Source organism: Oncorhynchus kisutch, linkage group LG26 (assembly GCF_002021735.2).
Source record: "Oncorhynchus kisutch isolate 150728-3 linkage group LG26, Okis_V2, whole genome shotgun sequence".
NCBI classification, from domain to species: Eukaryota; Metazoa; Chordata; class Actinopteri; order Salmoniformes; family Salmonidae; genus Oncorhynchus; species Oncorhynchus kisutch.
In genome coordinates, this window is record NC_034199.2 from 13,102,147 (window position 1) to 13,125,879 (window position 23,733).

General features: G+C 42.8%; 2 protein-coding genes across 4 annotated transcripts in view; one reads left to right on the forward strand and one right to left on the reverse strand.

The window, feature by feature from the left end:
• The first annotated feature begins 161 nt into the window (after positions 1-161).
• Positions 162-13,067, forward strand: galnt3 (UDP-N-acetyl-alpha-D-galactosamine:polypeptide N-acetylgalactosaminyltransferase 3 (GalNAc-T3)). 2 transcript variants are annotated; one of them, XM_020461249.2, is made up of 11 exons: positions 162-426; positions 1,825-2,403; positions 5,214-5,386; positions 6,029-6,178; positions 6,533-6,767; positions 6,938-7,055; positions 7,237-7,437; positions 8,789-8,920; positions 9,133-9,234; positions 9,351-9,503; positions 9,718-13,067. In XM_020461249.2, the coding sequence occupies exons 2-11, from the start codon at positions 1,904-1,906 to the stop codon at positions 9,829-9,831; spliced, it is 1,878 nt and encodes a 625-aa protein (XP_020316838.1). In that variant the 5' UTR covers positions 162-426; positions 1,825-1,903; the 3' UTR covers positions 9,832-13,067. The 2 variants fall into 2 exon arrangements, with proteins under 2 accessions (XP_020316838.1, XP_020316837.1); XM_020461248.2 differs by lacking the exon at positions 162-426 and adding an exon at positions 1,216-1,485.
• The window catches only part of csrnp3 (cysteine-serine-rich nuclear protein 3), a 65,433-nt gene continuing 53,854 nt past the window's right edge, over positions 12,155-23,733 (reverse strand). The window contains exons 1-5 of one of the 2 annotated variants that reach the window (XM_020461525.2): positions 23,229-23,701; positions 19,045-19,218; positions 16,093-16,352; positions 15,547-15,843; positions 12,155-15,327 (exon numbers count right to left, since the gene is read on the reverse strand). In XM_020461525.2, coding sequence (XP_020317114.1) covers positions 14,176-15,327; positions 15,547-15,843; positions 16,093-16,352; positions 19,045-19,189 — 1,854 coding nt within the window. In that variant the 5' untranslated portion in view covers positions 19,190-19,218; positions 23,229-23,701 and the 3' untranslated portion in view covers positions 12,155-14,175. Of the gene's footprint in view, positions 15,328-15,546; positions 15,844-16,092; positions 16,353-19,044; positions 19,219-23,228; positions 23,702-23,733 lie in introns of those variants that run through there. The other variant, XM_031805603.1, reaches the window with a different exon arrangement.

The following is a 23,733-nucleotide window of genomic DNA, read 5'->3' on the forward strand; positions in this document are numbered from 1 at the left end:
TCAATTTTAGAATATGGCTGTAACATAACAAAATGTGGAAAAAATCTAAGGGTATGAATAATTTCCGAATCACTGAGACTCGCCTATTATTCGCATAAGCTATTCGCCTATATCAAATATTATATAAAATAGAGACGGACTAGTCCTGCAAATGAAAAAGTCACTTCCACAACTCGGGGAGCTTGTGATCTGTAGGCTATGTACCAAGAAGGACAGGAGAACAGTCACTGTGAATTGTGTCCCTCGTTGAACCTACTTGACAAGACTCCTACTGCGCACCGGAGTATTCCTCCCCCGAATGTCTACGGTGTCCACGTCTTATCTTTACCACCTTAAGCATCGAACACTTTACGAATACCATCTGCCAGGGGTGACTTGGCAAACAGGAATATGTTGGGATATGTCTCAGAGGGTCCAACATGTTCGGTGAGTGGCAGATGTTCAGTCATTCCTTTCCTTAAGCCTTGAGATAAAAATAATAATAATAATAATGAAATGCAAGGTTGGACTTTGATTCTACTGTAAACCGTAACATTAAACGGATTTGCCTGTCGTGTAATGCTCTTTACCATCTGAGGAGTTCTATAGCTTTCTTAGGTTAGCCTACTGTATGATACTTTGTAATAGATGCGCTTGAGCGCCTTTGCTTGAATATTTGGCAATTCTGATAAACAGTTCGAGTTCGAATTGTATTATGCTGACACTTGTACACAATCTAACATAGCTCATGCCCGATGTTGATCTGTTAAACAAACCAAAAAATTGTCCTAACTTATTTCTGCAGTGTAGGCTATAGGCTAACCCGTATTCTGTAAGCGACCCATTATTCTTCTAGCCTGATTGGATGCAGAGAGCTATAGGATACGTTCATCCGATATGTGTAACCCAGCAACAGTCTCAATGAATGACTTGCTGAACAAATCCATGATTTTAAGAATTGATACCATTATAAGATCAGACATATCCCGCGGTGTAGACTATTTCCAATAGTGCATGAGACAAAGTTACTCTGCAAGATGACACTTTTTTTAAATGGATTTAACCAAACTGGGCACAGCGAGTTATAGCTTTGTAGCTGAAGTAAATCAAAGTGACGTTTGCAACTGACACAAATAGACTCATACTTCATGCGCCAAATGACAAATTCATCATTTTTAAGCCACTGTGTTGCAGTGTTTCACTAATGTAACAAATGGGATGACTTTAGGGCTTTGACAAAGGGAGATCCGCTCTACGCACGCGTGCCAAATATAAGGGTTCCACCCTCTACCTGAAAGGAGCGCACCTGGATCCAACGAGACGGAAGTAGCTTGCAAAGATTGAGAAACGCTGCACAACTGTATTCTTTTTGGGCAACAATTACTCTGAAATTCCACGTTATCTCGAAGATGATTTTCATTTAGCGATATGCTCGACATATAACTTGATGGACTTTTAAATCAATAATTTGGAGTCCATTTCCCATACTTTTTATGTAACGTCCCGGTAAGTCCTATCATTTTTCCCGAAAAGAGTGTGAAAATGCAGGACTATGACGAGATCATTTTTATAGTAGCCTGGTCATTCCTGTCGTTTAGTAGACTCCTGTATAGTAGCACGTTTTCCAACTATTTTGTTGGAGAGTAAGTTGTGGAGGAAAAACAATCGCAAGTCTCGTTCCATTCCTGCTTGTGTATGGTCATAATTCAAAGTGGCATAGAACTTCAGTCTGTTCTCAGCTTTGAAGAAATACGTGTTTTCCATTCATGCGAGACTGAGTTTTGTGATCCTGCTTTTTACCTCTGTTAATTTGACACATTTGTCACCTTTTCTTTCTTTTTTAAGGTTACCTCCTCTGGTGGTGCAACTGACTGGTAGGTGAAGTACTGTCTCAAAGCTATCTACCCCACACATCTCCAGAAGAATGAGTGGTCTCCGCAGAGTTCTCAGAAGGCGATTACACCCCTTAAAACTGGTGATAGTGGGCCTTATTTTTGTCACATTTCTCTTCCTAATACAACGTGAGGTAGTAAGCCAAAGTCCCTCCCTAGAAGAGCCCTGGCTGAAGGAGATGGCTGTCAAACGGGATGCCATGCTGGGCATGGTGATGGGTGCTGTCAATAACTTTAGGGACGCCATGCCAAAAATGCAGATCAAAGCCCCAGTGCGTCAGCATGACAATGCAGGGGACTTCTCCTGTTTGCCAGGGACCTACACGGCTGCTGAGCTGAGGCCAGCCCTGGAGCGTCCACCTCAGGACCCCAACAGCCCCGGGGCCTCTGGGAAGCCCTTTCACACAGATAAACTGAGCCCTGCTGAACAGAAGGAGAAGGACCGGGGAGAGGAGAAACACTGTTTTAACCTCTATGCCAGTGACCGCATTTCTCTCAGCCGTGACCTGGGTCCTGATACCAGACCACCAGAGTATGTTGTCTCTCCATAATTGACTGGCTGTTTTTGTGCTCTTATCACAGTTGTTTCCATATCCATGCTCTAAATTCTGTGGTGGAAAAAAGTACCCAATTGTCATACTTGAGTTCAAGTAAAGATATCTTAATAGAAAATGACTCAAGTCACCAAGTAAAATAATATGTGACTAAAAGTATCTGGATATATGTATGCATGTACAGTTGAAGTCGGAAGTTTACACACACCTTAGCCAAATACATTTAAACTGTTTTCCACAATTCCTGAGATTTTAATTTGAGTAAAAATTCCCTGTCTTAGGTCAGTTAGGATCACTACTTTATTTTAAGAATGTGAGATGTCAGAATAATAGGAGAGAGAATGATTGATTTATTTCATCACATTCCCAGTGGATCAGAAGTTTACATACACTCGATTAGTATTTGGTAACATTGCTTGCTTGTACATGCTTTTTCATTTCTGTCCACAAATGTTCGATAGGATTAAGGTCAGGGCTTTGTAATGGCCACTCCAATACCTTGACTTTGTTGTCCTTAAGCCATTTTGCCACAACTTTGGAAGTATGCTTGGGGTCATTGTCCATTTAGAAGACTCATTTGTGACCAAGCTTTAACTGATGTCTTGATGTTGCTTCAATATATCCACATAATTTTCCTACCTCATGATACAATCGATTTTGTGAAGCGCACCAGTCCCTCCTGCAGCAGGGACAGTCCCTCCCACAACATGATGCTGCCACTCCCATGCTTCACGGTTGGAATGGTGTTCTTCGGCTTGCAAGCATCCCCCAAACATTTTTCCTCCAAACATAACGATGGTCATTATGGCCAAACAGTTCTATTTTTGTTTCATAAGACCAGAGGACATTTCTCCAAAAAGTACGATCTTTGTCCCAATGTGCAGTTGCAAACCGTAGTCTGTCTTTTTTGGAGCAGTGGCTTATTCCTTGGTGAGCGGCCTTTCTGGTTATGTCAATATAGGACTCATTTTAATTTGGATATACATACTTTTGTACCTGTTTTCTCCAGCATCTTCACAAGGTGCTTTGCTACTGTTCAGGGATTGATTTGCACTTTTCACACCAAAGTACGTTCATCTCTAGGAGACAGAACGCGTCTCCTTCCTGAGCGGTATGATGGCTGCGTGGTCCCATGGTGTTTATACTGGCGTACTATTGTTTGTACAGATGAACGTGGTACCTTCAGGCGTTTGGAAATTGCTCCCAAGGATGAACCAGACTTGTGGAGGTTTACAAATTTTTTTTCGAGGTCTTAGCTGATTTCTTTTAATTTTCCCATGATGTCAAGCAAAGAGGCACAGATTTTGAAGGTAGGCCTTAATACATCCACAGGTACACCTCCAATTGACTCAAATTATGTCAATTAGCCTATCAGAAGCTTCTAAAGCCATGACATCATTTTCTGGAATTTTCCAAGTTGGTTAAAGGCACAGTCAACTTAGTGTATGTAAACTTCTGACCCACAGGAATTGTGATAGAGTAAATTTATAAGAATTACAATGGTCTGTAAACAATTATTGGAAAAATTACTTGTCATGCACAAAGTAGATGTCCTAACCGACTTGCCAAAACTATAGTTTGTTAACAAGAAATTCGTGGAGTGGTTGAAAAACGAGTTTTAATGACTCCAACCTAAGAGCATGTAAACTTCCAACTTCAGCTGTATGTATGTGAGAGAATCCATCAAATCCCTTGTATTAATCAAACCAGACGACACAATTAAAAAATATATATAATAATAATTATAGACAGATTTGCACACGGGCAATTTACAAACACAGCATTTATATTTAGTGAGTCCACCAGATCAGAGGCAGTAGGGTGGACAATGTGTTATATTTATAGGTGGGTGAATTGGACCATAATTCTGTCCTGCCTGAGTATTAGAAATGTAAGGACTTTTTGGTGTCAGGGAAAAACTTATAGGAGTAAAAAGTGCATAGTTCTGTCAGGAATGCTGTCAAAAATATAAATTAATATAAATAGTGAAGTACAGATACCCCAAAAAACTACTTACGTCTTACTTCAAAGTATTTTTACATAAGTACTTTACACCACTGTCTAAAATGTATTGTCTCAGTGCCATATGCTTCGGCTACGTAGCCATGTAAAAAATGTAGAGTCAATCTTGGGGTTGGTGGCCCTGTTTTTATGATGAAATTCTGTCATTATAGGGTATATCTTGTAAAACATCCTAATATGATGCAAACATCTAAAGTGGGGTTTCTCCTCATCACATAGCAGCACCATCTAGTGGTATTCAATAGAACAGCTTCTCTATTGAGGAATTCAGTATGCTTTTATGTCTTGTCTCAGTGGCTCAATATGAAACCAAAGTCACATACTGAATGACCACAGAAGGAAGGAGATGACCATAATGTGTCTACAACAGAAATGACCGTTTTTACTCCAAGTCTTTGATATTTTCTTTGAGTTATTGAGGAAAATTTCACTTTAACCACAGGCTGAGTTTCTCTGTCTGAAACATTGTTTCAGCATGTGTGCCCAGTAAATGTGTCTGGGTCAAGAAACAGCTTCGTTTTGTTTGGCTAATTAAACAAGTCTGTCCATGTTCCTATTTTTAATGGGGTAATTTACACAGATTCAGACTGTCTGATGCGGTTGGCATTTCAAAGGGAGTCTCACATCCCAATGAAACAACTGAAACAGACACCCCTTTAGGGGAGGACTTCAGATGTTTCAACCACAGTCCTGCACTGAAAGGCCTCTCAGGGACCCAAAAATACCTTTAAAAAATAAAAAGAAATGTTTTAATGCTCTTTTGCAGATGTATCGAGCAAACATTCAAGCGCTGTCCCCCTTTGCTGACCACCAGCGTGATCATTGTGTTTCACAATGAAGGCTGGACTACTCTGCTGAGGACGGTGTACAGCGTCCTCCACACCTCCCCTGCCATCTTCCTCAAGGAGATCATCCTGGTGGACGATGCCAGTGTGGACGGTAAAGGAACTAACTGGCCAGCCAGGCAGACGGCAGGACCACCTTGTTTTCACTTGGAATTGATTTCAGTCGGCCTGCTGGGCGGCCCGCTGGTGTGCCATGAAATGTGCAGGCTGGAGCCCCGGCTTCTTGTGAAGGGGGTTATAGCAGGAAGCAGCACTGCTAGTGAATACTTTCCTGAGAGGGGCTAGCTAGTCTGTGGCGGTATGGAGAAATATGTCTGTTTTCTCTTGTAAACAGGCCCTAGGCTGAGGGGGAAACGAGTCTGTGGGTAAAAAGACGAGGGAGCAGGGAATGTAGCCCAACTGAGTGACACTCAAAGCCCTCTGTCGTTTGTTGGGAATAGCCTGCTATTAGACATCTGTACTAAAGCTATTTCCCTGGCCCAATAGGATAAGGCTAGGAACTGATCAGGCAAACTTGGCAGCTAGCCATGGTCTGTCTGTCTGTCTGTCTGTCAGAGAGAGAGAGAGAGAGAGTCTCTCTGTGTGTATGTAGTGTAAGCTTCCATATTGGGGGGGGGGGGCAAGTTGAGGTAGAGGCCAACTCTCCCCGAAAGTGTTACAAGGTCCATTACTGTATCTTGACTGTCTGTTCTAGATCTGCATGGTCCAATGCTGTGGGCTCATTTCCTTTTCACAGACGCCTTGAAAGAGGAGTTGGATGAATATTTGAAGCGGCTGCACATCGTGCATGTGGTGCGGCAGCGGGAGAGAAAGGGCCTGATCACCGCCCGGCTACTGGGAGCCTCGGTGGCCACCGGAGACATCCTCACCTTCCTCGACGCTCACTGTTAGTACATGCACACCCACACCCCAGCACAGACATCAAACAACTGAGTCATCAGGCTGGAACAACCAGAACAGCTCTGCCTTTTTAGACACCTACACCCCAGAATACTAGCACTATGCAGATGCTGTTTCGGGCATGGCAGGAAAACCACAAAACATTATGAGTATTCGAATTTAACATTTTTTGGGCAGCCTGCTTTGGGTTGGCCAGGGAAAAATATTAAATCGGTGTTAAATTGAGTTGTTTATACAACAGTCTTCTATGTTCCGTGCCGATGTAGTATTTAAGCATTTTAAAATGCTATGTTATTTAGTGGTTCTATTTTAATGCTGGTGGTGAATGCGTATCCAACAGGTGAATGCTTCAGTGGCTGGCTGGAGCCTCTACTGGCCAGGATAGCAGAGAACTACACTGCAGTAGTGAGTCCTGACATCACTACCATTGACCTCAACACTTTTGAGTTTATGAAGCCCTCGCCGTACGGGCAGAACCACAACCGTGGTAACTTCGACTGGGGCCTGTCCTTCGGCTGGGAGAGTCTACCGGACCACGAGAAACAACGGAGGAAGGATGAGACCTATCCTATTAAGTGAGAAGAACTATGTGAATGATTGAATGACTATTTTTCAGGAGGAAATACTGACATGACAAACACCTGTCTATCTACCTTGATAACTGGTTGTGAATGGTCTATTTTTCAACTATGTGTAAACAAACTTATCCGGACCTTCTATTCAGTGGATGTCTTTTACCCCACAGGACACCGACTTTTGCTGGGGGACTCTTCTCTATCTCCAAGGACTACTTCTATCTCATCGGAAGCTATGATGAACAAATGGAAATCTGGGGCGGCGAGAATATTGAAATGTCTTTCAGAGTATGAGCTGATTCACTTGGCTTTCTAGTTAGAAAACACCTTCTGTTAGTGTCATCGCTGCTACATTTTTTTTTTTTTGTGATTCATTCTCTATATCTTTGTATTGTGCAGTAGAACCGAACCAACCGGTTACCAAGTATGACTAACAGTGTTGGGTGTGTTGCCTCTGTCTTGTCTGTAGGTGTGGCAGTGTGGCGGTCAGCTCGAAATCATCCCTTGCTCCATCGTGGGTCACGTGTTCCGCACCAAGAGCCCCCACACCTTCCCCAAGGGCACCCAGGTGATCGCACGCAACCAGGTGCGGCTGGCCGAGGTCTGGATGGACGACTACAAGGAAATCTTCTACCGGCGCAACCAGCAAGCTGCCCAGTTGGCCAAAGACGTATGTGGTATTTCTGAGTGACATTGTCATATTGTTGTACGATTTAAACCCAGCTAGGCAGGTTGATATCCCAAGAAATGGGACAGGAGTTCAAAAACAGTTAATCGATTCCCTAAAGTAATGTTTTAGCAGTTTGCTCTGGAATGTTTGCCCTGCGCTATATATCCCACATGGATATATGAATGTTCTCATTCTGACTGCAGACTACTTGTTATCCCCCTCGTAGGACAAGTTTGGGCAGCCACAGGCTGATGTGATTAAAAATAAAATAAAAAAGTAGTATTTTTGGAAATAAAGTCTTCATAAATTCTTAAAGAAAATATTAATCTCATCTTGTAGCTTAGGTGTCATGTTCCCCAGAGAGACTGGGACCCCCTCTCTCTCTCCCCAGAGTGACTCATTTTAGAGCACTGACCCCTAAACAAAGATCGTCTTTTGGTTATGTATCGTCTGAACACAGTTGAATGTACAAACCCATTCCCCTGAGGTCCCTGGTATGCACCGTAGAACTGTGTCACTATGTGACGTGAAATAAGTAGAAATGAATAGTATCCTTCTAAAAAAACATCTGCTGGCCTCCAGGCTATTAGGTGTTTTAGAGTTGTTAACAGGCAGGAAGGGGAGCCTTTGGAGGCAACAGAGTCTGTTAAATGACAGGGATTCGTAGTGCTGCTGTATCAGGTTTTCTCATCTCCACGCCATAAACAGTCCCCCCTCAGGCCATGTGTAGTTGCGTACCTTGGAGTGAAGCAGGCCAAGAGGCCCTCTCCTGCTGCCTTCAAACACCCCCCTGTGTCTCTAACCGCTTCAAGGAGCACAGCTACAGTCGTTATCATCGCACACGGTGGCTTACAGCATCCGAGTCATTATATCTCTCGAATGCTCTCGCTACTAAAGATCTGCCCGGAGAAGCTCTCTGTTCCTTGGAATACTCTGCGTTTGTGCTGGCAATAGGCGAATCAATGGCTGAGCAATGTCTGCATGCGTTCGTTTGAAATGTTGACGGCATGAATGAATTTAAATGAAGCAAACAGAGGGAAAAGTCTGTCATTTCTCCACTAGAGGGTTCATCATTTGCTATGCTATTTCTCTATGTGTACCGGATAATTTTTGTGCGTGCCAATTACTTGAAACGAGATCGGGCAGCCTGAAACTCTGCCATACATGGTGCTGTCTTCAAGCAGTCACCCATCAACCATGGAGCTCCAGCACTAGACTGACTGTGGGGAAGTGGAAATTGACTTTTTCCTCCCAGTCCAAAGCCTGGGCAGTGTGAGTAATGAGGAAAGTCTCCCCCCCCCACCACCCCCCACCCTTCTTTAATGGCTGCTGCCTGGAATTGTTTCCACAGAGGGCCTTCGGAGACGTCGGGCGTCGTGTGGACCTCCGGGAGCGGCTGCAGTGCAAGAGCTTCTCCTGGTATTTGAAAAATGTGTATCCAGAGGTCTTCATGCCTGATCTCAACCCGCTCCACTTTGGCTCGGTAAGTCCCCCCTCTCCCAGACTCTTTCCAGACCACAGAGAGCTTTCTGGCAATAGTGGGTTTCCACTTAGCATCTCCAGAGGGCTCCGAGGAGAGCTCCAGGGTAGGCCAGGGGAGAGAGAGTAGCTCCACACTACCTAAGGTTGGGAGGTGGCTGGGCTTGTTTGAACAGCTTGTGTGTCTGACTGAAATCCATTTCCTTGTGCTTCCAGGTGAAAAATGTAGGTAAAGACGCGTGTCTGGATGCAGGGGAGAACAACGAGGGAGGGAAACCGCTGATCTTGTATCCATGCCACGGCCTCGGAGGAAACCAGGTCAGAGGGAAGGGAATGAAGGGACTGGGTTCAGTCATGAAGGAAATGCTAAGTACTTTCTCGGTCACTTTCAAAATCAAAATGATTACTTCTGGTGTTTTTTGTGATTCCCTCAGTATTTTGAGTACTCGACCCATCATGAGATCCGGCACAACATTCAGAAGGAGTTGTGTTTGCATGGGACGGATGGAGCCGTGAAGCTGGAAGACTGCCAGTATAAAGGCCGCAATACGTTTGTAGGAGCAGAACAGAAGTGGGAGTTAAGGGAGGTGAGACCAAATGCCCACATTTCTATCCTAATGGGATCAGTCAACATTTCTACTTGAAAGCCTGTTTTTTTTTTTTTTTTTTTTTTAACTGTCAATTATTATGAAATTGTTGGGCGTTTGCCTTGTTCTCTTGCATCATCTTCACCATAGAAGTGGATGTCAGTGATTTCCTACTGAGGATGTTGGTGACTAATCTGTTTCTCCTCCTCTGTAGAACCAGTTATTCTACAACCCAGGATGGAACCTGTGTCTGAGTGCTCGTCATGAGCACCCCTCGTTGGTGGCCTGTAACCCCTCAGACAGATACCAGCTGTGGCTCTACGTCTGACTACAGGACACACATGGTGGACAATGTGTGCCTTGGTATCCTAGGACCATTAGAACAAGTAGCAATTGGCGTACATTTTTGTTACGTTTTATTATTCGAAGTTGAATTTTGTATTTATTTTTATACGTAGAAGAACTGCTGCTGGAAAGTTTGCGATTTTTGAGGAGAACGTGACCTCGGGAAGGAAGTGTTCAAACTGATACTAAAGACTGTTTGTTTTACTCCTTTTAAAAAAAAAATCATGATTTGGGTAAAGGAATTGTTTTTCTTGTCTTACACGCCAAATGCTCTCTGTAGATTGACGGAGGTAGCTAGGACTGTGGAAAGACTTTGGATGGATACTGAATGAAGAGAGATTTCTTTGAAGAATACGTCTTTTTTTTTTATAGTGTGTACTTCGGTGGGAAATCAACATGACATTTAATTTAATTACCAAGGTTTGTTCTTTATTGCCCACACTGAATAATTTATTAATATAAATGTGAAAACCAACAACAATGGACTGTCAAATAATGCAGTAGTGCACTTGCCTCTTGCACAAACTGAATAACTTCGATGTTATACACCAAAGACTAATCCAAGTTTTTTTTTCTCTTTTTTTCTTCTATTAAAGACATGCTCCAGAGCAATCTATGAGGAGAATTACTGTCTTACCTCAATTAGCCACAAATCCATTTACTGGAAGCGGTGCAGTGCCATTTTCCTTACATTTTCCCCCACGTGGGCCAGCCCCCTAGCAATTTGAGTTCCAGCCAATGAGGTTCAGCCCCTCGGCGTGAGAAATTACGTGGGGCACATATGTGATGTATGCAATTTTCGGGATCATTTTTGGCTTGTAAGCTCTACTTTCAGAACTACTGGCTAAGAAGTATATGGGGAAAATCTATTTTAAAAAGTGTATTATAGGTTATTCAACATCTACCACTACTGCCTATTTTTATTATGCGAACTAGTCTATCAGATGTGACAGGAAAGCACTAGATATGCATCCTCCATTACCGCTACTAGAGGGTCTGATTCCCCTCTCCTCCAGCTGGTTTTCCTCACAAGCAGATTGAGAATGATGTCTATATGTTGCCCATACAGTGCCTCTCACTTTATGAACAGCTAATTCTGATAAAATATGAAGTCTCCAAAGTGGCATTTTAACCAAGGGCTTGAGTCATGTAGTTTTATTTGGCACCTCTAATTCATAATCGTCCGGTTTTTGCAAGATAAATCTTTTGCTTTTCCATATTGCTTGGCTGGGGAGTTCAAAAGGTGTTTTAATCATGTATACCGTTAACCTTTTTATGAGATTTTATCACCATAGCATTTTTAAACACATCCAGTCACTGCTGTGGTATTTGAAAATGACCTGTTGTGTACAATCTGGTTGATTTTCAAATTTAACTGCAATGATAGTATTTTTTTTATTTTCTTTGAAATCTCTCTTTACAGGAATTCGCTAGATTGATTGGGCCCTGCCTACTTTTTATCAAAAATCGAATAAAGTTTTAATGTCAGGGTTTTAGGGAATAATTTAAGGTTGACACATCTTAACATGCATAGTTCTTTGGAATGTATTTTTCTATATTTGACAACACATTTTGTAAAATAATCTTCTTGAATTAAATGAATGTACATGTTTTTGTATCATGTTCATGGGGATTGGAAAATGTATATGTAGGCTTAAATGGGATCTGTAGAAAGGGGAAAAATTTTAACTTGGTTTACAACATGGAATGTATGATTGTATTTTTTTTTTGAGTCAAGTCTCAGAGCGCCCAGTATCACACAAACGTCAGTGTTTCGATGCAAGGGTGTGGGCTAGTTTATACGAATCGATGGGAGAATGCTGACTGACAATGGAATGTTAGAATTTAGTTGACTATTGAATATGCCTGGGACTGAGAAACAGATGGGTCTATTGCAGTCTGTCAATAAATTAGAACCGTGTGCCTTTTATGTTTGGATCCTTGAGGTTTTCCATTTTAGTAAAAGGAACTCTGTGTAATGAGTACAATGACTGAATACGGCAGGGGTGTCGAACTCGTTCCATGGAGGGCCTAGTGTCTGTTTTCTTTTCAATTAAGCCCGAGATGGTGAGGTGAGATCATTAGTAATTAGTGACCTTCATTCATCAATCAAGTACAAGGGTGTGAAACCTGTGGATGCCAGGCCCTCCGTGGAATGAGTTTCACACCTATGCTGTATGGCATGAGTACCATTCTTCACCATTTCTTATGTTCAACGGGAGAGGGTGCTGTGCACAAAGGAATTCATCCTTACTGGGTTGTTGGTGTACCCTTTTTCTAAATAAAAGTTGTTCAAGCTAAACGTATAAAGAAAAACAACACATGGTTTCATTTTATTTAAAGGTCATGTATTGTTAAAGCAAAAACGCAACAAAAAAATTGCATAACATTTTGGCTTTATCTAACGTTAAGAAACCAAAACACATTGAAACATTTATACCATTCCATACAAAAAGTATTCTGTTTCACATTATAGTAAGCGATATAAGGAAATCAGGCACATGGAGCTGTACGACTCACAACCGTCATGAAACGAGCAACATTTTAGACAGAAACATGTTTTTATCCAATACAGACAGTTCAGTAAAGCACAATAAATACACATTTCAATATATCATTCATAATAAATACTGAAAATCATAAACACAGCAGAATTACTCAATTGGATGCAATGTTACTGTATCTTGCCTTCCCTTAAATGCTTTGGCACTGATACTGTACAGTCCATAACAGTAGCACTGATTGGCTGACAGCTGGATACACTTTGTTTGCCAATGAGGTGAGGTAACATTATTTAGTGTTTCAGTCAGGTGCAGAATCACAAATCAAGTAGTGTTGGTTGAATAGAGACAAGGTGCAGACTTAGACAGGGATACATGCAGGGCTGCCCACTCCTTTTATGGAGAGGGAATGTTGGTATTTCATTGCTGTCCCTATAACGTTTTAATACAGTTGTAGCAATACAAATCTGGAGCATTCCGTTCAATGGCATTCCGTTCAATGTCTTTTCTCCCAGGCTGATCAGTCATTCTCTAACTTGGCGCTGATATGAATTGCTTGATTGTCCGACCTCAAATGCCTGATGTGGCTCTCAAGAGTATGACATGGCTTTCATTAAAAGCTTCGAAATGCCCTGTTATTATTGCTCTTCACACTTCAATAATTGTGTCACACGATAACTTTCTCGTCCGTACAACCAATCTCTTCAGGTATTTACTGTCAGTTGTCATAAGAGAATGGAACGTTTGTGTAAATATGTACTTGAAATCATTTCCCTGTCCAACTCAGCAATACCTATGTTGTCCCCAGTTTGTATTTTTTATGCCATGTTTATTTTTAAATTAAGCCCCATAAAATATGATTTACTGATCATATTATTGTCCTGTTGTTCCCATATATTTGATAGCTGTATATGGTCTTTGAGAGCTGTCAAAGTACTACATTCGTAGTCTAAACACTTGAATGTTTCCAATGAAATGATGCTCTTGGCATTATAATTCAAAATAAAGAAATACAAGTGGTAGTCTGTTTCAAGCTTTTCCAGACCATATAAAAGCGTGGATTTACAAGTGACAACACAATAATAAGGTTTGTACAGTACATTGAGACAGATTTTATCAACCCAAATTGACCATGGTCAATTTCTCATAAATGCCATTGAAAGACCCAAAAGAACATGCATTTATAGTTATCAAAACATAAGTATACACATACTTCAGAACCAATAAATAAACTGTGACAATATTTTTTTTGCACATTTGACACAGACATAGAAAAGTCCCACTCACAATATATGTTTAAAACTTTACCTTTAAAATTACGAGATACAATGCACAGGCTTATAGCGTTCAGTTTTTGTTGACTGATTCCATCTTGCACTTTAGAATACTAGAAATCAGCGGGTTCATTAGAAATGTTTCTCATCATGGAACCTGTAGCTAAGTAATGTCAATGTAATGCATGGTCTTGCGAATTACTTGGAAAGTTTAGTTCCCATTAAAGGCCATAAAGATCTTCAACACTTGGTCAGCCTTCCCACGGGCCAAAAACTGGTTGAAACAATGTTGTTTCCACGTCATTTCAACCCAAAAATCTATGCGATGACATTGAATCAATGTCGAAAACTGATTGGATTTGCAAAAAATAATCAATGTAAGGGCATTTAGTCTTTTCTTTCACCTAGCTTTTAACCTAAATCCAGTGACACGGTAACATCTGTTGTTGATTTCACATTGAATTCACGTTAGTTGACATTGAACTGTGCCCAGTGGGTCGTTCATTAAGAAAAGACACAATATGAAGTCTACAGACAGGTAAGCTAGGCCAACTAAACTGGTGCGACCTGGGGGAGATTCTCTTCTAATGCAGGTGTCTTTGTACTGTCTGCTAGAGAAGGCCCTTCAGACAAATCATTAGCACTAGACACTTCCTTTGGCTGCTCTGCTATAAAAAACTTCCCATTACTACCGTAGCCTTCCTGGGAGCTCTTATTGTTCAGGTAGTTGTTGTGGAACTCCATCTGGCTAATGCCCCCAGGCTGCTCAGGGAATGTTCCTTTAGATTGGACCATGTTGTTTTCCAGGTCAGGTGTGCAGCAGCCCATGGCAGTGGTTGCTGCTCTGCCGTTGGTCAGGGTAAAGTGTTGATTGGTGTACTGTTCCTCAGCCTGGTGGGGGTAGTCTGTGTAGTGCTCTGCCTTGTCGGCGGCCATGTTGAATGGTCCTTGTGGCATGGCCCCGTTGCTAGTGCTAACTGGGTGTGGGAATGATAAGGCCTCTCCGTAAGTTTCATTGGGTTGGCTGGCCATCCCGTTGGCAGAGGCAACAGCACTGGGGTTCTCCTGCTGATAATACTCGGCTTGGGAGCTGAGTAAATAAGAGTTTCCATTCATGTGCTTTTCAATGTGGTTGTCCTGTGGCAAGGTGCCATCAGAGTAACACAACACAGAGGACAGGGGAACAACCTCTGTGTGGGACACAGGCGGTGTGCTCACACCATCCTCAAAGTCCTCCGACTTCTCCTCCTCATCCTCCTCCTCTTCCTCAGAATCACTGTTAGCCAAGCTCTGAGTGCTGGAGTCAGACAGTCCGCTGCATAAACTGCTGTTGTCCTCTTCGTCCTCCTCATCCTCCTCCTCATTCTCCTCATCGTCCTCATCCTCATCATCTAGAGGCTCTTCTATGTTGTCAGCTGTCTGGAGGTGCATGATGGCAGACTGTTGAAGTGTTGGGTCTGTCAGAGAGTACTCCAGACTATGTTGGGTCTGGACCAGCGGGTTGCCGTGGCTGTGGCCGTTGCTTTCGCCATGGTAACCATTGGCAGGGGAGGCCTGCTGCTGCTCGCGGCTTTTCTCCAGCTCTAGCTTCATGATGGTGTGCAGGAAGTGGGTCCGTACACGGATGGGGTTAAATTCCACCCGGCCGGCCGCGTTGCTACACCCCTCCTTGGTACAGCCACAGGGAAAAGACATGCGGTCCACCTGTATATTGGACCACATTGGGTTATATGACCATATATTCTGCAGTTTGCATGTAATAGACAAATTAGTGTAATCCTTTTGGCAATATCAGATAAGCAACTGTAATTATATAATGCTTTTTCAATAATGGAGTGCTTTCATCTACAGCGTCTAAAATATTTGATCACTTAACGATACATCAGTGTCAGTATGTCTGGGTCAGACTACCCAGAGATTTACCTGACATTTGATTCCTGCTACGCTGCACGCACATGTCTCTGGGTCACAGAACACTCTGCAGTCGCAGCCACAGTCCTCCCTGGACAACCGGATGGCCCGCAGCTCGTGCTTCTCCTCCACGTCAATTTTCTTCACCCCCGAGGTCCGCAGCAGAGCCCGACGCTTCTTCGTGGTGAGGGGCTGGAGGAAGAAGTACTCGTCCACCTCCGTGTTTTCCAGATCAATGTCATCGTCAGAGATGTCCTCAGCCGTGAGCGTGTTGGCCTCCTCCGACTCTACTGTACCGTTCTTAGTCAGCTGAAAACGAACGAGAGGGGATCAAATTCAGTCCGGTTTGAAGAGTAAGCAACCAGCCCGAAACAAATGCCATGCTGCATCTCAAAAGAGGATACAGAGTTAGCCGTTGAAAACACATTCTGGATTTCTACGAGGATATGCTATGTCACAACTGTGCATCTAGTACCGTCTGTTTATCACGATGCATTATATCATCTCCCTGTGTGCAGTACATTTCATTAGCTCAGTAGCTTCCTTTTCCTTCAATACCTTGAGTTTAATGGAGTTGATTTTCTCCTCCTTCAGATGATCTCGGAGCATGTCTCTGTGGATCCTCTCCTGCTCCAGGGCAAACTCTCCCAGGGAGAACTGCCTGACACAGCTGTGTCTGTTGGACATGCCCAGCGTACTGCCTCCCTGACTGGGCACACTGGTGAAACCCTGGCGCCGGCTGAAGTAGTACACCGTCACGTTCTCAAAGTGCACCCTCCTCGTCCTCACACGCTTCTCTCGCTTCAGTATGGAGTCAGCTAGAGGACCAAATGACAACACAAGAAGTGGATGGTTAAAAGGAATGTTAAAAATCAGTGATAGCTGGCCTACTCATACATGAATAACAGGGGGAAGCAGGGTTATTTGTTCATACATGAATGAAAGATGAACCAGTTTCACGTGGTGGAACCACCAGTATGACAAAAAGCTAAATTTAACCATCATTACAGCATACAAGAACAAGGACACTGTTTCAAGGAAATGCACCTATTTAAAACTGCATAATGTACATAGGAAAGTGTTGTATGTTTTTGCTGTCTGTGATGCGCTCTCAATGGTGTAGATGTGTAGCCAAACCTTTCTATTCTGTGCTTACTTACTATTTGCATGATTTGAATACCTATTTTTATTTGACTTTTCATGACCCTAGAACCTCAGGAGTCATTTTGCTAGCTCTCAGACAACAATAAAAAGCCTTAACTCAACCCAGTTTAGTAAAGCAGTGTTTCATCATCCCAACGCTGCCATTTGGCATGTCGATCCTACTTGTGGCTTTTTAAGGGCAGTTCTATGAGAGGGAGGGAGGGAGGGAGGGAGGGAGGGAGGGAGGGAGGGAGGGAGGGAGGGAGGGAGGGAGGGAAAAAAGGAAAGCAAAGACTGAGAGCATAAATAATCCCCCTCCCAGGCCTGGATGTAGAGTCACTTTCCCAGCGGTCACTTGAGGTCAGACAAACAGGACAAATGGGGACCATCTGGTTGGTGCAGCTCTCCACTCTGTGCCACAAGGACAATGTCTTCATTAACAACATGGCAATACCAGTCTGGGCTTCACGATTGGAATTTTTCTTTATTGTCTTGAAAAAAAGGTTTATAAGTTGGTGTTTCGGGTATCCACATGGTTTTCAAGCTTGCACCCTGAAGAAGGCACAGTGATGTCAAAACGTTGGTGTTTTTTTTACCCAATAAATTACTGGGAGGTTATACATACGGAGTGTGTGGCTGTCTTTGTTTCTAAAGCTTGCAATACCTAACATACTTGTATATTTCTCTGTATGTCTTCCCGTTTTCTTGTCCATTTCCGATTAGGGTTGCCTCAACCATTTCTAAAAATGTATCTTTGAGAATATATAGTAGCCCTTTTCAAAGACCTCACAATTCCAAGGCTGCTTCACTAAAAGCAATCACACCAGGAGAGGAGCTGGGTTATTTCTTCAACACTAACGTGACCCAAGACAGGTTTGTTCTGTATTCCCCAGGAGACAATGCTACTGTACATCTCAGGAGCAAGCCTGATACATTGTGGCACCTCTTTAGTGGGGAGAAGCTGGGGGAGCCATGTGTTGTGCTGCATAGTGCAGACTAGAGCTGAGAGTAGCGTCCTCCTGGTCCTCCTATGCAGCTGTCACTAAACACAACATAGATCTGTCCCCTGAGGAATCATCCACCAAATTTTCCAATTTTTCCTACGAATAACATCGTATCTGCTCATAGAAAGATACAGGTAATCTAATACACAGTTATTTTTTATCAGCGGCGCCATCAGTGGTGCCTGCCAAACTGGCTGTAGCCTTTCCAATAAGTAGCTGTGGAGCGGAGAACAGGTTCACTCGACTGAGAGCTTCTTAGAGAGGCTGACACACCAACAGCCACACCAATAGCTGCAATTACTGAGCTCTTCAGTAAGGCCATTCTACTGCCAATTTCTGTCTATGGAGATTGCATGGATATGTGATTGATTTTATACACATGTCAGCAACGGGTGTGGCTGAAATAGCCAAATCCACTAACTTTAAGGGGTGTCCACATACTTTTGTATATATAGTGTACAGTGTGTACCCTGAAAATATATGGATATGGAGCCACCCCAGATTTGGCCCATGGGGGGCGTGGCAGCCACTATAAAAAAAATCAATAGGCCCATATATTGCCCATATTGGTGGCCATCTTAGGTCCTACCGTTATGTCAGATTAGCTCCGTCAACAATTTCTCAGCCTCTGAGCATCACAGAAGCACACACTTTGAATTAATAAATGACAAATGTTCATAAGAAGTGGCTATGAAAGAAATTGATCAAAATGTGTTCATAGCATGGTGAACATACAAAAACGTATGTGACTATACATGTGAGATTTTTTTAACCTAAATTATTTCTGAGAAATTAAACCATTTACTTGTTTTACAAAAACCGAATAAAATCTAAAATGTTACTGCTTGACAGAGAGTGTCTCTTTGCAATCATTACCAGTTTGGGGTCAAAATGCCCCCCAAATGCCCCCCCCCCCCATATACAAATATGTGGCTGATTTCAGGGTAAAAGCACACAGATTGATCCAGCTTTTTTTCTTTCCTCTTCAACTGTGTTATCGGAATTATATTCCTACTGGTCATGGGTTGGTTTTGGCTTCAGAACTCAGAATATCAGTCATCACAAGTTATTATTGACAATAGGTTTCCTAACACACTCAACATCCATTACAAAAGCAACATTATGATGGATTAGTAACATCAGAATGACACATGCTTCATTAAAAAACGAATGTCTCTTTCACTAATGTACAATATGAACAATGAATGTAGCTATTTGTTTGTTCTTTCGACACTGTCAGTGTTGAGCATATCAATGAGTGTTTTGTAGTGTTTTGAGTGTTTCATTGACTGTAGGGGGAGAGAGCAGTGTGTGTGTATGTGCATGTGTGTGTGCTTGTGTGTGTGGGAGCCAGGTGACTCACGGGTGAAGGTACCCGAGGCCGAGGGGTTGACACTGTCGCTGCTGTCCCCGCTCTCGCTGCAGGAGACCTCGTAATCAGACTCCCGCAACGAGGAGCACGGCGAGGAGGACACCTCCTCAAACCTTCTCTTAAGTATTCCGCTCATGGCCTTCCTTCTCGTCTCCGCCACTGCACCTGCAACAATCAACAGGGAAGGAAGGTAACACATGATTTAATGCCCAGTTTAGGCCCCGCCAGTCTGGGCAGTACTCCTCAACACAGTCAATTAGCAATGAGTCACAGAACACAACACTCCCAGCTGCTGCAACACCCCCAGCTGCTGCCCAGCTCCCCCCCGTAGCAAAGGCTGCGGATTGCATGATACGTCTACCTCAGGAAGTTCATTCTGCTGTCTTTGATTGAGTGACCACAGAAAAAGGGCTGAGATTGTTTCTTCTGCCGTGTCCTCATGATGATATTCATAAAAACACTGTCTGACTGTTGTTCAACTCAATAAAAAAATGTATCACAAAAGAACAACATGGGGTGAAAATGAAATGAGACGTTAATGCCCAAAGCAGGCTTTTAGTATCCGGCCACAGCACCATATGAAAAATGTAAAACATTATGTGACTGTACTTAATTGCTGTTGCCTCTCAGAAACACAATGAATGCATCAAACCGGCTACTGATTGAAATGATCCACTTGCTTCAAAATGTATTAATTACATTTTAGGGGAAATTTTAAAAGCCTGACTACAGCTTTACTTATTCTGGGATATGCAGTGAATTTAAATATGCCTGTAAAAACTGTCTGAATGTGTGTGGGTGTGTGCGTGCGCACATGAATGTGTGTGGGTGTGTGCGCATAAGATGCATGCATGTAAAAATCAAACAGGGATTTGTGAAATGGTTAACGTTTCACATTCAGTGCTCCTCCTTAGAGGGGTTCCAATCTGAGGCATGATTTGTTGTATTTAGGGGGCCATTTTGAGTGACATGGTTATACCTTCTATAAAAGAAAGTGGACATTTTCCAGTGGACCGGGAGGAGCACCCAGAGGGCTGTAAAAGTGCCATTGGCTGAATAAAGGAACCTGAGTGTTTAGCTAGCTTTCAGGGTCACAGAGACCGAGGAAAGACCCTGGTTGCGTCCGAAATGGCCCCCTATTCCCTATATAGTAGGGATCTTGTTAAAAGTAGTGCACTAGATAGGGAATAGTGTGCCATTAGGAATAGGGCACCATTCGGGATACAGACCCCTTTCTGAGTCCCTCATCTTCCCCGATGCCACTGCACAGCAGACGACTACAAGAGAGGCCAGCGGAGAGCAGCCACCAGTGACAGCCATTAAACTCTGACTGATGGTGCAATTAAACCAATCAAAACAAGAGCAGGCTCATCAGTCAACTACACAGATACTGAGTGCCAAATTAGGCTACTGACTTTAAGAAGTCTTACTTTTGTAACTGTCAAACACTGTTTTTCTGGAACTTGCTATACCTTCCCCCCACAAATCATGTTACATCACTTGGTCTTCAGCCAGTCATTGTCTGCATCAGTAATCTAGTAGCAATTATTTTGATATGAATAATGTCATTTTAGACATCAATAAAGCTATGCGTTATTACACAAACGATAGTAATTGCATTTTGTAGAGACCGTTATAATACAGATAGATAGCAGAGCTAGGGAAGAATGACTGGCAGCTTCTCTCTCCGACTGCTCTTTGTTTTCAACACGGAAATAAGGAAACAAGACTTCAGAAGGACAAGACATTGAGGTAATGTGTGAACGTTTGTTCACTCAAATTCGAATCGAATTAGAAATTCATGTTTGCCTTTGGAAGGCAACACTGCCGTTGGTTCAGTTATATGACCAAATGTAGACCAAATTCGCAATCATATTGCAGCTGGTTGCCTTACAATTGTAGTTGAATCAACAAACTCAGATCGAAGTGAGCTGAATTTGAACAAGGTTGACAAGTCAAATTACAAATGTATGTTTGCTCAAAACCACTGAAAGCCATACCCATCATTATCATATTTCCCAGCATGCTCTATTGCAGGTTGATTTTCAGAATTGTTTGTTTCAATATCTGTGTTTAGTTGATTAATATCTTATGCTACACTAACATAAATTAAAGAACTGTTTCTAAACTAATCCAATCTGTTAGTAGTTGGACGTTTTGCACCCATTACTGAAATGACCTTACCAGTTTATATGACTTAGGTCGTCTCAATGATCAACCTTCCCTACCCTGGCAGTCATACTCAATGCAGGGGATTAAAAGTTCAAATTGTTAGATATCCTCACTCTGTCAGGATTCCAAAAGGAATTACGCATCACTTTGCAAGCCAGCATAATGGCACTTGCAGTCTTGATATGGCCTGTTAACCAGGAGTTTCAACTAGGCCCTCAAAGAAAGGCCTTCTGATGTATGTAATACTGAAAGGTAGAATAAATTCTCAAGTTAAATTGTCTGTTCATTGTTCACTCAACCTATAATTCAAAGTTGAGTGAACATGCAATTTAACTTAAGAATGCACGTTTGTAAATGTTAAGCAAACTCACAATCCTATTGCAGACGGCTGCCGTAAAATTGTACGTTAAATCGACTTTTACATTTTATTTTGACCATGTGTGGTAGTTACTATGACATAGGTCTGCTTGCACCTGGATGAGATTCAACATCGACTACAGTACCTTGCACTGTGGAATGTCCAACGTGAGGCGCCTGCTGCATGTACAGTAGGCAACTCATACTGTTGACGCCAATCCTTCTGTTCCATTGTCACTTTAATGGATCACAACAAACTCTACATACTTTGATCCAAAACCTATCAGCATTTCCATTCATGAAATATTGAATCAGTCCAGAATGGCCACTTGACCTTATCATTTAGCATCAAAGGGTGCACAGATACTGCAACTTATCAAAGACTGCCTGAATGCTAAGATAATTGAAAAACCTGAAAGACTTTCATTCAACCTTTTGGGTCATTCGGTGTGAAAATGAAACACCGTAAATGTCAAGGACATTGAGCAGTTTCCTGTAACCTACTGAGTCTTTCTATGTAGACTATAATCAATGGAGGAAACTTAAAAAGGTATAAGAGGGTTAATACCTCTTTTTCTACTGGTGTCCAACTGGGAAGTTGGACAATGCTCCATGTAATTCAGGAGAAATACAAAATAGTATGGACATTTGAGTTCCATTTTACAAATGGTATGGCCCGGCCCATACAATGTTAAGTCTATTTTGTCATTATTTTCAGTAGTTCCCCATTGTTGAAAAACCATTTGTATTCTTAGCCCTCAGCGGATGCTGCGCTATTCTTTGATAGCCAAAGTGGTTTCCATGGAAATGCTGATATACTAGCACAAATAGTGATTTCCCAGTGATACTCCTCCAGCCCTATGTCTGTGAAACATAAATGTCACAGCAGCTCTACATCTGAAAACGAATGAATACAATATAGATTAAGGAGGATAATCATTTGAGGAAATCACACCAATTAAGAATATTACAAGACAAATATCCTATTACCAACTTCACACAGAACCACAAGTACACAAATAGAATGTTCTGTATGAACAAGGATCCCGATGTCTTATTTCACACTGTAGCTATCCCAAAATAGATCCACCCGGACAGGGTAACATCATCTGTATTGTAACACAGTGGCTAATGTAAGCAGACTCCACTTCTAACAGCACAAGCCAGAGAACAGAGCTCGTTCCTCCTCTACATCATGCAGTTCTTTCTTTGTCTCCTCCAATGTTGTGTTCTACCTAATCAAGGCTGGGAATACACCACGGTGCATGAGAAAATGCTGGGAGCAATAATGCAGCAAAAGCCTGCTTGCAAAGCCCCTCCCTGTGCTGGCTTCACTGAGCGCACACACATGCACTGTACAAACCAACCGTGTTCCTTTAGGAACTGTATCCACAGCCTGCGGTGGCACGCTCACATTCTGAATCCAACGGACAATTTCCCCATTCATAAGGTTCGCAAATCACCATCAACAGAGGTGACACACAAGACTCACACTGCAGATCTGCTATATGGAGTCCCAGTGAAAGCTCTCGTCCCCAAGTTATACTAACAAGCCCACAGCATCTGTAGCAAGTCATGACACATCAGGTCCTGCAAACGAATACATAAGGGTGCACTTTGTGCCAACTCTGGTAGAAACGACTGACCTGTGTCCACTGGCGTGTTTTCCGACTCCTTTCACCCCCTTCTCACAGTGAGACTTGGGAGCAAAATGAAGCACTCAAAAAGAGGTGACACATGATAAATGAAGGGCTCCCATTTTGCTTCAGTCCACTGACTTGCTGCGACCCTGCCACTCTGAGGGCTTGAGTGCCGGCTGAGAGGGAGAGATAGGGAGAGGCACAGAGAGACCTGTACATTTCCCAGCCCTGACTGCCACTGCCGGTACCATATGTTTATTGTTAAATGAAGATAGGCACTCTCTCTTGAACTCTCCCTATCCCTTCCTCTCTACCTCCCCCTCTCTGTCTTACTCACCCTAGCCACACAAAGACTCATTAGCTTCTGCCGGCTGAAAAGCTGGATCCTGACTGGAGTGGAGGGAGGACGCCTGTGTGATCACATGGGTGGGATGTCTGCGAGAGAGTCAGGCGTGCCTGTGCTCCTGCTGTCTGCAGATATATATTTTTTTTACCAGCATGAGCCTGGGAG

Coding starts and splice junctions, on each gene's coding strand:
- galnt3 (XM_020461249.2), top strand. CDS start 1,904: ATGAGTGGTCTCCGCAGAGTTCTCAGAAGGCGATTACACCCCTTAAAA. Junction 2,404..5,213: donor CCTGATACCAGACCACCAGA/GTATGTTGTCTC, acceptor GCTCTTTTGCAG/ATGTATCGAGCAAACATTCA. Junction 6,768..6,937: donor GATGAGACCTATCCTATTAA/GTGAGAAGAACT, acceptor TTTACCCCACAG/GACACCGACTTTTGCTGGGG.